The 13,802-nt window shown below is 42.3% G+C and overlaps 1 protein-coding gene across 17 annotated transcripts in view; it reads left to right on the forward strand.

The window, feature by feature from the left end:
• The window catches only part of CADPS (calcium dependent secretion activator), a 372,967-nt gene that overhangs the window by 150,845 nt on the left and 208,320 nt on the right, over positions 1-13,802 (forward strand). For all 17 annotated transcript variants that reach the window (XM_030571245.1, XM_030571256.1, XM_030571246.1 and 14 more), the window contains exon 4: positions 9,052-9,132. In XM_030571245.1, coding sequence (XP_030427105.1) covers positions 9,052-9,132 — 81 coding nt within the window. The remainder of the gene's footprint in view (positions 1-9,051; positions 9,133-13,802) is intronic.

Consider the following 13,802-nt stretch of genomic DNA (forward strand, 5'->3'; position numbering starts at 1 on the left):
GCACTGGTGAGGCCACATCTGGAGTATTGCGTCCAGTTTTGGGGCCCCTGTGATAAACAGATAGTTAAGGGTTAATGTCTCTTTTACCTGTAAAGGGTTAACAAACAGGGAACCAACTACCTGACCAGGGGACCAATCAGGAGACAAGATACTTTCAAATCTTGGTGGAGGGAAGCCTTTGTTTGTGTTCTTTGGGTTTGTTCTCTCTGGGCTCTGAGAGTGACCACCCGTACCTACTGGCTCTCTAATCTTCTATTCCAATTTTGTAAGTACAAAGGTAGAAAGGCGGTATAGTCTTTTTATTTGTTTTTCTTTATTTGCAAATGTGTATTTGGCTGCAAGTATTTTAAATTGTATTTCTGCTGGAGGAGGCTTTTTCTCCAGTTTCTATAAGCTGGACAGACCCTGTAATATTCCATCTTGAATTTACAGTGATTTTCTTTATTCTTTTTTTCTTTTATTAAAAGTTTTGCTTTTAAGACCTGTCTGATTTTTCCCCTTGTTGAGGCTCAAGGGAATTGAGTCTGTACTTAACAGGGAAGGAGAAGGGAGGGGGAGAGAAAGGAGGGGAACCCACCTGATTTCTCTGTGTTGTGATTCAAGGAGTTTGAATCACGGTGATCTCCTAGTGTACCCAGGGCGGGAAAGATCTGGGAGGAAGAAAGGAGAAGAGGGAATCCCTTTGTTTAGATTCACGGAGCTTGAATCTGTATATCTCTCCAGGAACCCAGGGAGGGAACACCTGGTGGGGAGGAGGGGGAAGGGAAATGGTTTATTCCCCTTTGTTGTAAGACTCAAGGAATTTGGGTCTTGGGGGTCCCCAGGGAAGGTTTTGGGGGAGACTAGAGTTTATCAGGCGCTCTACTCTACGTCCTGATTGGTGGCAGCACTACAGCATCTAAGCTGGTAATTAAGCTTAGGGGAATTCATGCTAGTACCCATATTCTGGACGCTAAGGTTCAGAATTGGGAATTATACTATGACAGCCCCCCACCACAGAAAGGATGTGGACAAATTGGAGAGAGTCCAGCAGAGGGCAACAAAAATGATTAGGAGGCTGGGGCACATGATTTACGAGGAGAGGCTGAGGGAACTGGGATTGTTTAGTCTGCAGAAGAGAAGAAGGGCAGGGAGCAGGGTTGATAGCAACTTTCAACTACCTAAAAGAGGGTTCCAAAGAGGATGGATCTAGACTGTTCTCAGTGGTAGCAGATGACAGAACAAGGAGTAATGGTCTCAAGTTGCAGTGGGGGAGGTCTAGGTTGAATATTAGGAAACACTATTTCACTAGGAGGGTGGTGAAGGACTGGAATGGGTTACCTAGGGAGGTGGTGGAATCTCCTTCTGTGGAGATTTTTAAGGCTCGGATTGACAAAGCCCTGTCTGGGATGATTTAGTTGGTGTTGGTCCTGCTCTGAGCAGGGGGTTGGACTAGATGACCACCTGAGGTCCCTTCCAAACCTAATACTTTATGATTCTATGAACTCCTTATGTGTTCTGAATCACAACTTACTTATGTTGTTGACAAAATCTAATGTTAACAGCTAACAGAGCCTGTGTAGCTATGGGGTTGTCAGCTGGTTTGTATCCAGCCTCATCTTCAACTATGGCAATTAAGGTCTGACTGCCAAATCAGCATTACTACTCATGATTAAAAAAGCAGAAAGAACATGCATAGCTTGATTTTGTTTTTCAGAAGCAGATTGGGTTTGAAGAGGTTTCTTAACTCTCTCTTGTTTTAAACAACCTGAGATGTATGTAATGGAGAGGGAATAAATATAACACTCTGATGTCATATCCAGTCACCTTTTTTACTACAACTGCACTCTGATGGGTTTGTTTTTAATCTGTAACAAAACCCTTACTAGAGCATTTAAATTGGGATCAATGCTGGCCTGTTCTTTTTAATTGATGAAAACCCGGATTAACTCCACTGAAGTTCCTCCTGGTTTTCACTGATGTATCTGAGATCAGAATCTTGGCTGATAACCTTAAAACATAAAGCATGGTTCAGGGCATTCAGGTGTCTTAGTAGAAACGGAACAGTGTCAGACTTGAAACTGGTTTCTTTACTGCTTCATCTTAGTGTTGCGCTCCATATTGTTTAAAATAGTGCAGGTTAAATTACTAGTGGTTGTTTTCCTTTTCCTCTGACTTTTCTTCCTCCTCCTAAAGAGCAGTATCTTTTATTTATGATGTCCCTAAAGTACAGAAGTTGAGTTTGCCAGATTCTTATGGTGAGTGTGAGTCAGTGTCATAGACTCCAATTTTGAACACTAGTTGGCAAGGCTGTCATAATCAAGAGGCTCTATTAATAATCTGAAACAGTTCTTGAGTAGGGTTTATAAATTGTTGAGGGTGTATCAATTGTACAGAATCATAGGATGGGTTGTTACTAAAGTCCTCCTTATGTCAATAACCTCCTTTTAAAAAAAATTGCATCCGGTCAAAGAATATTTCATAAACAGTTGGTATATAAGCCAATCTTTTTGCCAGATTCTTTTACTGTAATGGAACAGTCAACATTCGGTAACTACAAATGAATGTACGGTACTCTGCTGTACATTCAGGTGCAGAGTAACTCTGGTTCTGATACATTTTTGTTCCTAATTTGAGTCAAATCTACATATTTTTAAACTTTTAACAACTGTAGCACCAAGGTAAATCTCTCATCAAGGCAAACGGAAAGAAATAATGCAATGTGTGGATAGATGTAAAAAAAGACCCAATATGCAACTGGGCAATTACGTGATGAGCAGATTAGAATTGGAAATTGAGCATGGCCTGTATTTTTGACATGTTGCTGGAAAAAAATTGGCACATGTGGCATATCTTATGTACACTGAGATTTATGATACTTTTTCAGACTTAATTGACTGGGGCAACCTTATGATTTATATCTTTGCTTTATTCATAGCACACCCATAAAAAAGTCATAATGCAGAACCGGACTAATTCAATTTCTCTTTGACCGTGTAAATCATTTATATATTTGGCTGTCAGTTTTTGAATATAAAGTATGCATACATACTGCAGAAAATAAATTGCTGACTCTTTAGCTAAGAAATTGGGCTTTGATTGCTATTCAGGGATAGTTTCCTGTCACCAGATTGTTCATTATTGCTTAGATAACTTATTTTACATTAACTGTTTAACTGCGTTTCACAAGCAAATTATATTTCAACATTCTCGATCTAGGATCAGTTCCCTCATTGGTACTCGTCCTTATTCTACATGGAGAGAGAATTCTAATGTATTTCGTAAACTAAGGCCATGTCTACACTACGAGTGCTACAGCAGCACATCGGTGGAGCTGCAGCTATGTGGCCGTGGCACTGTAGTGTAGATGCTTGCTACAGTGTTGGAAGGGGGTTTTCTATAGCTGTAATCAATCCACCTCTCCAAGCGGCAGTAGCTAGGTTGATGGAAAAGTTCTTCCACTGACCTAGCCATGTCTAAACTCAGGGATAGATTGGCATAGCTACAGTTAACTTAGCAATGTTAACCTAACGTTTCAGTGTAGACCAGGCGTAAGTTTCATTAATATGCTGCAGACTAGTTCTGGATAAGTTTTTCAAAGAATGAGTGGTAGCCATGGAGCTGCCGTGTACGGTTATTGGAGTTAAGTACTTAAAAGCCTGCATAATGTTTTAAAATTGTAGGGATATGTGTCTCTTCATATCGCTTTGTTCAGCTGGTCATGGCAACGCTTCCTTTTAAAAAGGAATGCTTTATCCCCCAGATCAGGACTGAGAATGCAGCTGTGGATGTAACCTCATAACACAAATAATCTCCCCAGCTGCAGCGTTACTGGAAAATGCCTGCAAAATCCTGATAGTCTAGAAAGTGCTGCTGTAAGGCATTGCTCTGGCTTATTAGCATATTAGAAGGACAGCTCTCCAAGAAGGTGGCATCCTTGATTTCTACATTTAGAATTCAGGTTATTTGGGGTAATGTGATTAACTTCAATTACTGTCGCTCAAATCGAACTTGGAATAACGACGTCTGTTTCAGAGTTCTAAAGGAAAGGGGGACTTGGTACATTTCCCACATTTAACAGAGCTACTCTGAAAGTCTGTTCAGTCCAGTGGAAGCAAGTCTGGACAATGCATTTGTTAATGGGGAAGATATTTGGGGAACATGGCGCAGGGGGGAGTGTCCCAAAGGGCCTGATACTGAGAGGAGCTGAGTTCCTATTGGTTTCAGGACCATGGCCACATTGAATCCAGAGCATCACCATGTTGAGTTCTGACGTTAAAAGGTCAAATTATGAAATGCTTGTGGCACAGCCACAGGGAATGGAGTACAAATAAGCCTGAGCCAAAGGTCATTGGCAGGAATAGAAATACTCTCATTGATCTGAGTGAGCTTTTGATCAGGCCCAGGATGCTTAGCAGGTTTGTGGCTTATGTTAAATCAGTGACTGAGGCCTTTAAATTGAATCAGAAAAATACATTCCCTCAATGCCAGCTGTAATGACTCTGAACTCTCTGGGAAATCAGACCTACTGAAGCACATCAGCACACAAACACATGCATACATATATGAGGGGAAAAGAAACATTTAAGTTATGCAAGGAGACAATAGGAAGGAAACTGTGAAACACTAGTGTTTTGATGGCATATTGCAAATACATTCAAACCCAAGTGCAATATGCATTAGTCATATTGGGAATTGAAACTCTAATGGTTACTGTAGCTGTAACTTTCCAGACTGCACTGCACCAGGCAAGTGGTTGCTCTGTGGAGCAATTTGTCTCTGGAGGAGGATAATACATAGGAAGATAGTTACAGCAACTCTAAGCCAGGTTATAAAATTGCTTTATGGGAAGCTGTGACTGAGAGCACTAGTGGTACAATGGCTTATGGTGATGTTGCTTTCCAACGGGCAGAACAGGTCCCTCTGACCATTAGGGTGACCAGATGTCCCGATTTTATAGGGACAGTCCCAATATTTGGGGTTTTGTCTGATTTTTCACACTTGCTGTCTATTCGCCCTACTGACTGTCATTGTTAGAAGAGTCAAATAGCAAGACAAGATAACTGCTAGGGGAAAGAAAACCCTGATTTCAATGTGGTTAGCTTCAGTAAAAGTTGTGTGTGGGGGGGGGGTGTTGATAAGTTATTTCTTACAAGAGACAAGAAGTGGCATTGGTACTGTCACAGAACCTAGATGGTCCTAGATTTTAGTTTTTGATTCCCCAGTCTCCTAAACAGATACTACTAGGAAACTGTGACAGGAGAATCAGTTTCCACTTGCATTAAGGGATATTTGCAAAAGAGCTATGAACCAGAACAATACTGAAATGTTTAATGCTGCTGAACTTGATGACACTCCTGTATCTTGTGAAAAGAAGTGTTGCTACTAGCACTCCTACTTACCATTGTCAGTTTGAAGTTTTTAGATTCCTGCTGTGTCTCAACCTACCCAAAGGAGTTTAAACTGTAGTTATAGTTGGGAAAGTGTCTGTAAAGTCAGCATAAAGTTGGGCATATGAATGGTCCAAAAGTACCTGGTCGCTTGACCAGTCAAACATTGGTCAAATAGTGTCCAATAATGTAAAAAATGGTCAAACACTCTAAAGCAGTAATTTATTAGAACAATAATAAAGAGTAAAACTCTATGGTCTCCTGTAGGTTTAGCCTTGGATAAATATTTGCCTAATTATATTTTTTTAAAAAAGTGACTTAACTGAGTTGTTTGAGCTCAGAATAAGGCAAAATACAATGAAATTAAGTTCTTAAAAATGAAAGAATAATTATTACCTTTTTAGCAATGATTGGTTAGCATTTAAATACAGACATTAAGACTGAACATTTACAAATGAAAAAACAAAGTTAAAATGCAATAAAACAAAAACATTGCAATTCTTAAAAAAAAATAAGTCCTCTTTAAGTGCACTTATTCTAGGTAGACAGCAGACTAACTCTTCAGGTACCTTGCTTTTCATTATCTCTTTCTTTAACAGCTTCAGTTGCTTCATCTATATCTTTGTCATCATCATTTTAATGTGCTTTGTAAGCTGATATGTACATTGGTGGCCTTGTATAAAGTAAAGACACCCCGCCACCACCTGCAATGTTCTAGAAGATTCTAGCGAATCAAGAGGCTCAACTTTCAGTTATTCATCTTTTTTCCCATCAGGTGACCTTAGCACATAGTAAAGTGAGTGATTGAGACATTTAAGTAAGCTTGCTAACAATCAGAAAGATAGGCCACTGCCTACATAAGGGCATTCTTCCTGAAATATTTGATTATATTTGACTGTGGTGAAATAGGCAGGTAGCTGACTGGCCGATTAACTGGCTTGCCAAGCCTTAGTTGGCACCTTTTTATTCCTCTTATCAGGGCTGGATTTACACCTTAGTGGCCTTAGGCACAGCATCTTCAGTGCCCCCCCACACACACACAGCTGACCGTACCCCTAGAACGTCGGCACCCCTAAGCACATGCCTGGTGTCCCTAACTGGAAATCTGGCCCTGCCTCCTATGTGCTCCTTTTGAGTCTGATTCTGATTTCACTTGCACCAACGCTGAAGATAATGGACTTACCCCGGAGTTACACTGATGCAAGAGACAGTTAGCCCCTGTGTGTCACAGAACCATGCTGGAACTGCATGCTTACCTGTCACAAGCAACTCCTTCCTCTTAGAGCTTTCAGAGCCAGTGCAACTGCGAACAGCAGCACACTGCGGGAGTCTACACAGTCGATGGTGAAAGGATGTCACCCCTGAACACTTCAGCTAATGGGTGATGTGGATTGGCTCTCATGAGGGTTGAGGTCTTAAGGAAAAAGAGAGAGAGAAGACGCACAACAGCACTGCAATGCAAACTAATGGCCATAAGAATTCTCAAGGGCTGGTCAAGCCAGTGTGTCCAAGGTGAATATTGTGTACACTTGCATATAGCGCCCAACAAATAGAAAAGCACAGCTGTACTTTCTCTGTTAGGATCCCTGCACACTAGGAAGTTATGCGGCACGATAGTGAAGCCCATACTGATCTTTATTCAGTCCAAATTGCTACGGAAATCAGTAGATTCAAGAACTGCTCATATAATGGGCCAAATCCTCAGCTGGTTTAAACCAGCATTGCTCCATTAACTTCAGTGGATGCACAACAGCTGAGGAGGCTAGCCTAGTGTTTATGTAAATGTGGATATTACACAGAAATTTAAAATTCCCTAGGAATTATTATGCATGAATCACAAAGGTATTGATATAAACCTTCAAAGAATAACACATCAGACTATCCTCTTCTGTTTCTCTCTCATTTAATCTGTTAAGACTTTTTGAATCTATTATCTATGCTATTTTATTCCCAATGTGGCCCTTTCTTAGAATATCCTCAACACACCTTGAGACCAAATTGGGACATGTGCCTCATTAAAGACTTCAGGACTGGACCTCTGCTTTTAGCTGCTAGGGAAAGAGTAGTGCTGAAAACAGAATGTTGTGTCCATGGAAATGTGTGATGGGACTTCTAACTTCAACCAATGTGTAATTTAAAAAAATGGAAAAGGTAGCTACTCTTTTACCTACCCCTGCAACTCTTAGTGGTTTATAACAGTACTGATGACCTCTGGGTAGAGCACTTTGATGTCTGCTAACCAGCCACATTCTAGGCCCTTGGCTTCACCTAAAGCCATTAGTCATTAGCTGCCGTTAAATGCCCTCTTCGTCGGCATTAATTAATTGGTTAATTAAAATCTCCAATAGACCAAATTGATCTGACACAAGGGACACTGCAAGGCACTTAAAGCACAAATAAAATGCAATTGAAACTTCAAGAGCAGCCTGTCATGTCCTCTGCTGAACAAACTGGAAACCTGGTCACAACAGCTTTTCCTAGTGTTTTTAGACCAGACAAGAACCTGGAGCACTTGCTGTGCATAATAGTTGTGATGGCAGTACTGATGAGAGTCCAGAGCACGAATCCCTACCTCATATTCCAGAACCCTGAAGCTGAAAATGAAAAATTGGAGGAGGAGGAGATGCTACAGGAACAGGATGTTATGTCCTAGGAAGGAGAGGGGTTAGCAAATGTAGTGAAAGCCTGAAAAATAAAAGGGGTGGTGAAGTGTGTTTTGGAGTTATTGTCCTCCTCGGCAAAGCATCTTCCTTTCCTCTTTATATGGGTACAGATATCTTCTGATGTTACAGGTTGACATGTGCTGCTATAAGGCATGCCGCCATTACTGGCGGGAATCTGTACAGAAGGCTAGTGCATCCCAGAACTGTGCCCTTGGGTTCCCCAGGAGCCTGAATGAAGCCTAAAATGTTGACGCATAGGTAACACTGCTAATGGAGAAAGTATAATGTGAAAAGGGAGGGTAGACTTTGCCGTGGAAGTAAGGAAGTTCTGGGCCTTAGTGCATACCCTGAGTTTATCTTCAGTGAATCCCACCATGCCTCATGTGTAAGGCTAAGATTTGAGCCTGGGTATTTTTAGTAAAAGTCACAGTCAATAAACAATAAGTCGCAGAAGCCGGAGCCCCACTGCCCAGGCCTGGCAGCCCAAGCCCTGCTGTGCGCGGGTCTGAAGTTGCAGAGGTCATGTGAAATCACATAACCTGACCAACTCATAACCTTACTCATGTGCCTGTGTGAGACCAACTCTACGTCCCCCATTTGCTCCTCTCTGCTACCCCCTGCAGTAGCGCTATTATAAGTGGCAATGATACTGGTTTTCCCACATCAGTGAATGTAGAACTGGCCCAGCAGCCCGAGGGATTCATGTCTGTCCGTGACAGAATTTCTACTCACAGAGGTAGCTACATGGGCATCTAATGCAGTCTGACAAAATGCCTTCAACTGAGCATGTCAGTTTAAAGAATTTTTGGAAAAATGAATCAGTATGCATGTGTACCATGCCTTCCAGAATGGGACCAGACCTTGACTGGTGCCTGTCAAGCTAGCGCAATATAAATATTAAATAATAATGTAATAAAGTCGTACACTCTGAGAAGCTGAAAAAGCTTCTCCTGGGTGGTGCTCTGGTCACCTTTTTTCATCCTAAAAATCCTGTTTACCTTTTTTTTTTTGCCACACAGCTGGATAATCCAGATGAGCAAGCTGCACAGATCAGACGAGAGTTAGACGGACGCCTTCAAATGGCAGATCAAATTGCCAAGGTAAGAGAACTCTAATTAGTAACTAGCACATACGTAGCTCCATGGAGTTACCATGCACCCCTCTTCTCAGGCCCTGCTCCTCAGGGATGCTGAGCACCCACAGCTCCCAGTGAAATTAGTGGGATCTACGGACACTCTCTGTTTCTTAGTGTCAGGCTCAAAATTCCTGTTGGGGAATGAGTGTAGGTTCTGAGGAGCTGCTGTTGGAAACGGCGGAGGTATTTGGGTTTCTTTCCTAGAAGCAGCTGTTTTGTTAGGAGCTGGGGTTCCTGTGTTTCTTTCCCTGCCAGTAGGCAACCTTCCCTCAATGACTCCAGACTTGCAAGTGCACATAGAACCACATTTGGCCAAATATTGGTGCTGTGCATGGGTGGGCTGGCACTCTCCTGGCCTAGTGTCCACGTCCTGTCTGGGACAACACCCTCCTCGCATGTTACAGTTGAGTAGCCTTTGATATCTATCCAGTGCAGCAGGCCTATGAGCCATTCCCTCTAACTAAGCTCGGCAACAAAGGATCTGGAACCGTGCCACTCTGCAGGGGCAGACTGTCACCGCACCACAGCTTGCTGAAGCAAGTCATTTCTCTGGTTGGTATCACTCTGGTATAACTCTCACACAATTTCAGGTGACCTAAAGAGGACAATAACTTTGGGAGCTTTGCCATTGATTTCACCTCTGATTTTGCCAAATCTCCTGAGTCTTATATCAGACCCCAAATGTGGGCAGCGTCACATGTTTGCTCTGCAGCACCATGCTCAGTGCTTCTGTGATCTAACTGAAATGTTGCAGTCTATAGTCAGGACAGGCTACCCCATTAGAAGAAGAGAGAAAAACAAAAAAACCTAGTAGAAATCTAATCAGCAAACTAAATCCACTTCAGTTCAGGATGCAAATAACAAATGAGAATTCCTTGCCTTCCACGAGAAGCCTGCGTTGGGAAACAACTGATTTTGTCCTTTCCCTCCAAACACATGGAATAAAAAAATCCCCCAAGTGCAGACTACCAGCATAGCTTCAGCCCCCTCAGTGGCACTCGAGTGGGATCCTCATTCCTGAGGATAAACACACAGGCACTCTCCTCTTTGCAAACACAGAGAAGTCAGTCTCTCTTTATATAGCTGGTAAAATCTGACACTCCGTCAAAGCTCTCCCATATCAGTGAGCAAATAAGACTCCATGCTTTCCTGACAGGGCCAGATAATAAAATAATCCTGAATGGACTTTACAAGACAGATTTGATCAACACCCCTGCCACAAAGTGAATTGCCAATTTTGACCCTCTCTGGTTTATTCTAGAAAAGAAAAGTCACATTATGAGTCCCTCCATGGTAAACTGTAATTCCTTGAAGTATAAATGTCGTTATTGTACCAGAATTTTGAAACCTTCTACAAGGAATGCAGTCTTGAAGCTGCTTCTAAGTAAAATAGTTTGAGAGCATTGGGAGTAAAGTATGTATTTGTAGTCTATTATTAATGATTTAGCAGCAGCACTTGTGGGTACATCACATCCTTACAGATTGCTTTGCATTTTTCAAAGCACTGTTCAAACCGTAACCAGGTAATTTTCATCACTGCATCCTTGGGAGGGTAGCTGGTATGATCCCTATTTTACAAATGGAGAAAATGAGCTATCTGAGAGCAAGTTAGTGGCAGATATATAATCAAAAACTGACTCTCCTTCCCCACTTTTAAATCAGAGTGGGCTGTTATTTTAAGGAAAATATTGAACCTTCTCTTGTTTCTTTAAAGAAACTCTGCATGAAGCATGGTCACCGTCTAAGGTTTTGAGAATGTTAGCTGGTCATTTGGGTATTGATACTAGAGGTTCTACCTACTTATTTATTTAACTTTCTGTTTATTACATTTTCGAATGGGGCAGTAGTATTCATAACTCACTGGCAGTCAGCAGAGGGTGCAACTGCATGACTTACATTTGCAAACACATATATACCATTGTCATTTCCCCCAAGGACAGTAAAACATAAACAAGCTGCTACCAGGCCTATGAAACCAGGCCATGTGAAAGCTCCTAAAACAAATATATTCCAAAACTTCCCTTTTGCAGGGCTCAACTTTCAAAATGCATCTTTAGAGGATGGGGGGAAATTGTATTTGAAACTAGCATATCAGTCATGATAATATATTCAGTACATATTGTTACTTAATCCCTTTTCCATGATTGCTGCTAGCCACCAATTTAGCATGTCAAAATCCTACAGTATCTGCATACTAAGATACTAGCTGTTCTCACAACTCCATGGATGCGGCTTTTTGCTGGCATCCAAATGACTTTCTGGATCCTTCTCTATAGTTTCTGCACAAAGTTATTTTCTGTGCAGGAGCATCACAGCCGGTAATTCAGTTCCAGCCTAGTCTTTAATTTTATGAAAAGAAAAATTTCTAATTTACTGGTCCGTGTTGCAGAATTGTATCATGCCAGGTGATTGATTGTGGGTGCACAGTCGATGCACTAAAAAGTACTTCGCAGCACCAAGGTGCGATCACTGAGTTTCAGTTATAATGGTAGATTAACTCATCATATAAGAAATTAAAGTTAGGGCATTTTCAATTAAGATGTGGTGGAGGCTGTGTGGTCTAGTATGACCAAGAAGCAGGAGTGCCCCAGTGTTGTTGTCTTTGTAGAGCCACTTATTGGCCAGCTATGAGACCTTGAATAAGTTATTTGCCCAGTATCACTCAGTAACCTGACCCACACACCAGAACACTCGAGCAAAGCTGTGTCTTTTCCTAGGCCCAGGACAGCTCAAATGTAGCTTTTGGTGTTCAGTGGAGTCCTTCACTGGAATGGGCTACCCAGGGAGGTGGTGGAATCTCCATTTTTAGGGGGAATCTCCATCCTTGACAAAGCCCTGGCTGGGATGACTTAGTTGGGGATTGGCCCTGCTTTGTGCAGAGGGTTGGACTAAATGACCTCCTGAGGTCCCTTCCAACCCTAATAGTCTATGATTCTAGCACAATGCAACCCCACTTTTGGTTGTCCCATAGGTGCTACCACAGTAAACACAATTAATTATAATTGTGTTCATGTATATTTACTGTCCCTGTATTTGGGTTAATAGTTTAGGGCCAAATTCTCTTTTGAGCGCACAGCCCAGACAGAGGGGAGTTCTATGGAAGGGATGGAATCCTCCTGCCAGACGGCTCCCCACTCACGGGGCTATCACAGCCTATTGCATCCACCCTCCATGGGTGGGAGGTCTGGGGTATGAATCATATGTGTGTATGAGCCAGGCAGAACGGAGCCCCAGGCCTGATTAAGGCCTTTGGATGATGCTATCATAATCATAATGGAGTCTATAGCTGAGGGTCTGTTGGCCACAGTCCTGCCCGTCTTCTGGTCAGTCCTCTTGTGCGAGAGCAGTGGGAGCCTTCCTACATGGGGCTCACTTCTTCCTACTCTGTCTGCCTGACCCTAGTGCTATCCATCCCTACCATCCTGCCTCAACTTACTATCTCCGCCCAGACATCTCATCTGCTGTATCATCACCTGCTACTTCTGCCATCTCACACCCACCTATGTTGTGATCTCAGCCTCCCACTGCTCTCCAGACAGCTCATGAAAGTGCAGAGTCCCCACTGGTTCTCAGCACTGCACACATGGGCCATCAGTATCAGAAGCTCAGGCCCCATCCCACGGTTTTCTTTTAGCATTTAAAGGAGCAAACATGCACGTTTCTGGGCTCCTTTATTCCTCTTAACTCTCCTTTAGCCTTAGAGACTCCTCCTGTCTTTTTCTTTGACTTGGACTTAGTGAGACTCACCTGGTCCTCCTGTCAGGGTGAGTCGTCAGAATAGCCCTACATTTCCATATAATGTCTTAGAACCTGATAACCTAACACACAGATAAATCCATCTTGTCCCACTTCCAAAGTGCCTCAACTCTCCACCCTCAACATCTGTCCTGCTCACCCCACTTGCCAACCATCTATTGACCATCCCACCACTCCATGAATATCCATCATCTGAGCAGCCTCACACATACACCCCAGATTTCCAACCTGTCTCACAGATGTGTCCACCCACTTCAGTGGGAGTCTCGTCTGTACAAGAACTACAGGGTTTGGGCATTGATGGAGAAGCTATTGGTGACAAATAGTGAGATTTTATTTCTGATGGTTACTGCATTTGAAATATGATGTATGGAAGCAGTGCAGAAGCTAGTACGTTGGGAGAGATGAGTAGTGCAGTGACGGGACATTAATGTTTGAGCATCAGTGCTTTCAACAATATCTCCCACCATTTAAAAAACATTTGAGTTTTTTTTCGGATGGTCTCTGTCTCATGTAATGCCCGGGCCATCAGACAACACAATTAGATAGCTTTTCTTATGCCAGGAATAATTTACTTGAGAGGATGGTTTCTGAAGTCCGAGATTTGAGATTGAAGGCTGCATTTTAATTGCCTGGCACAAGTGTTGCTTTGAAATGTGTTTGTAATGAATAAACCATTGAGTACTCTCGGATACACTCTGCCAGCCTGTGTTGCTGTTTGTATTTCTTCTACAGTCTTAAGAAGGTTTCCTGGCAGAAACGTGATCTTGTTTTCTTTCCCTGGGTGCATTTTATGAACCTCTTTTTTATGGTGTCATTATGAACTGTCAGCCTTGGAGCGAGAAGATATTTCTGAAGTCGTCTCCACAATTGTGTTTT

This window comes from Gopherus evgoodei, chromosome 7 (assembly GCF_007399415.2).
Source record: "Gopherus evgoodei ecotype Sinaloan lineage chromosome 7, rGopEvg1_v1.p, whole genome shotgun sequence".
NCBI classification, from domain to species: domain Eukaryota; kingdom Metazoa; phylum Chordata; order Testudines; family Testudinidae; genus Gopherus; species Gopherus evgoodei.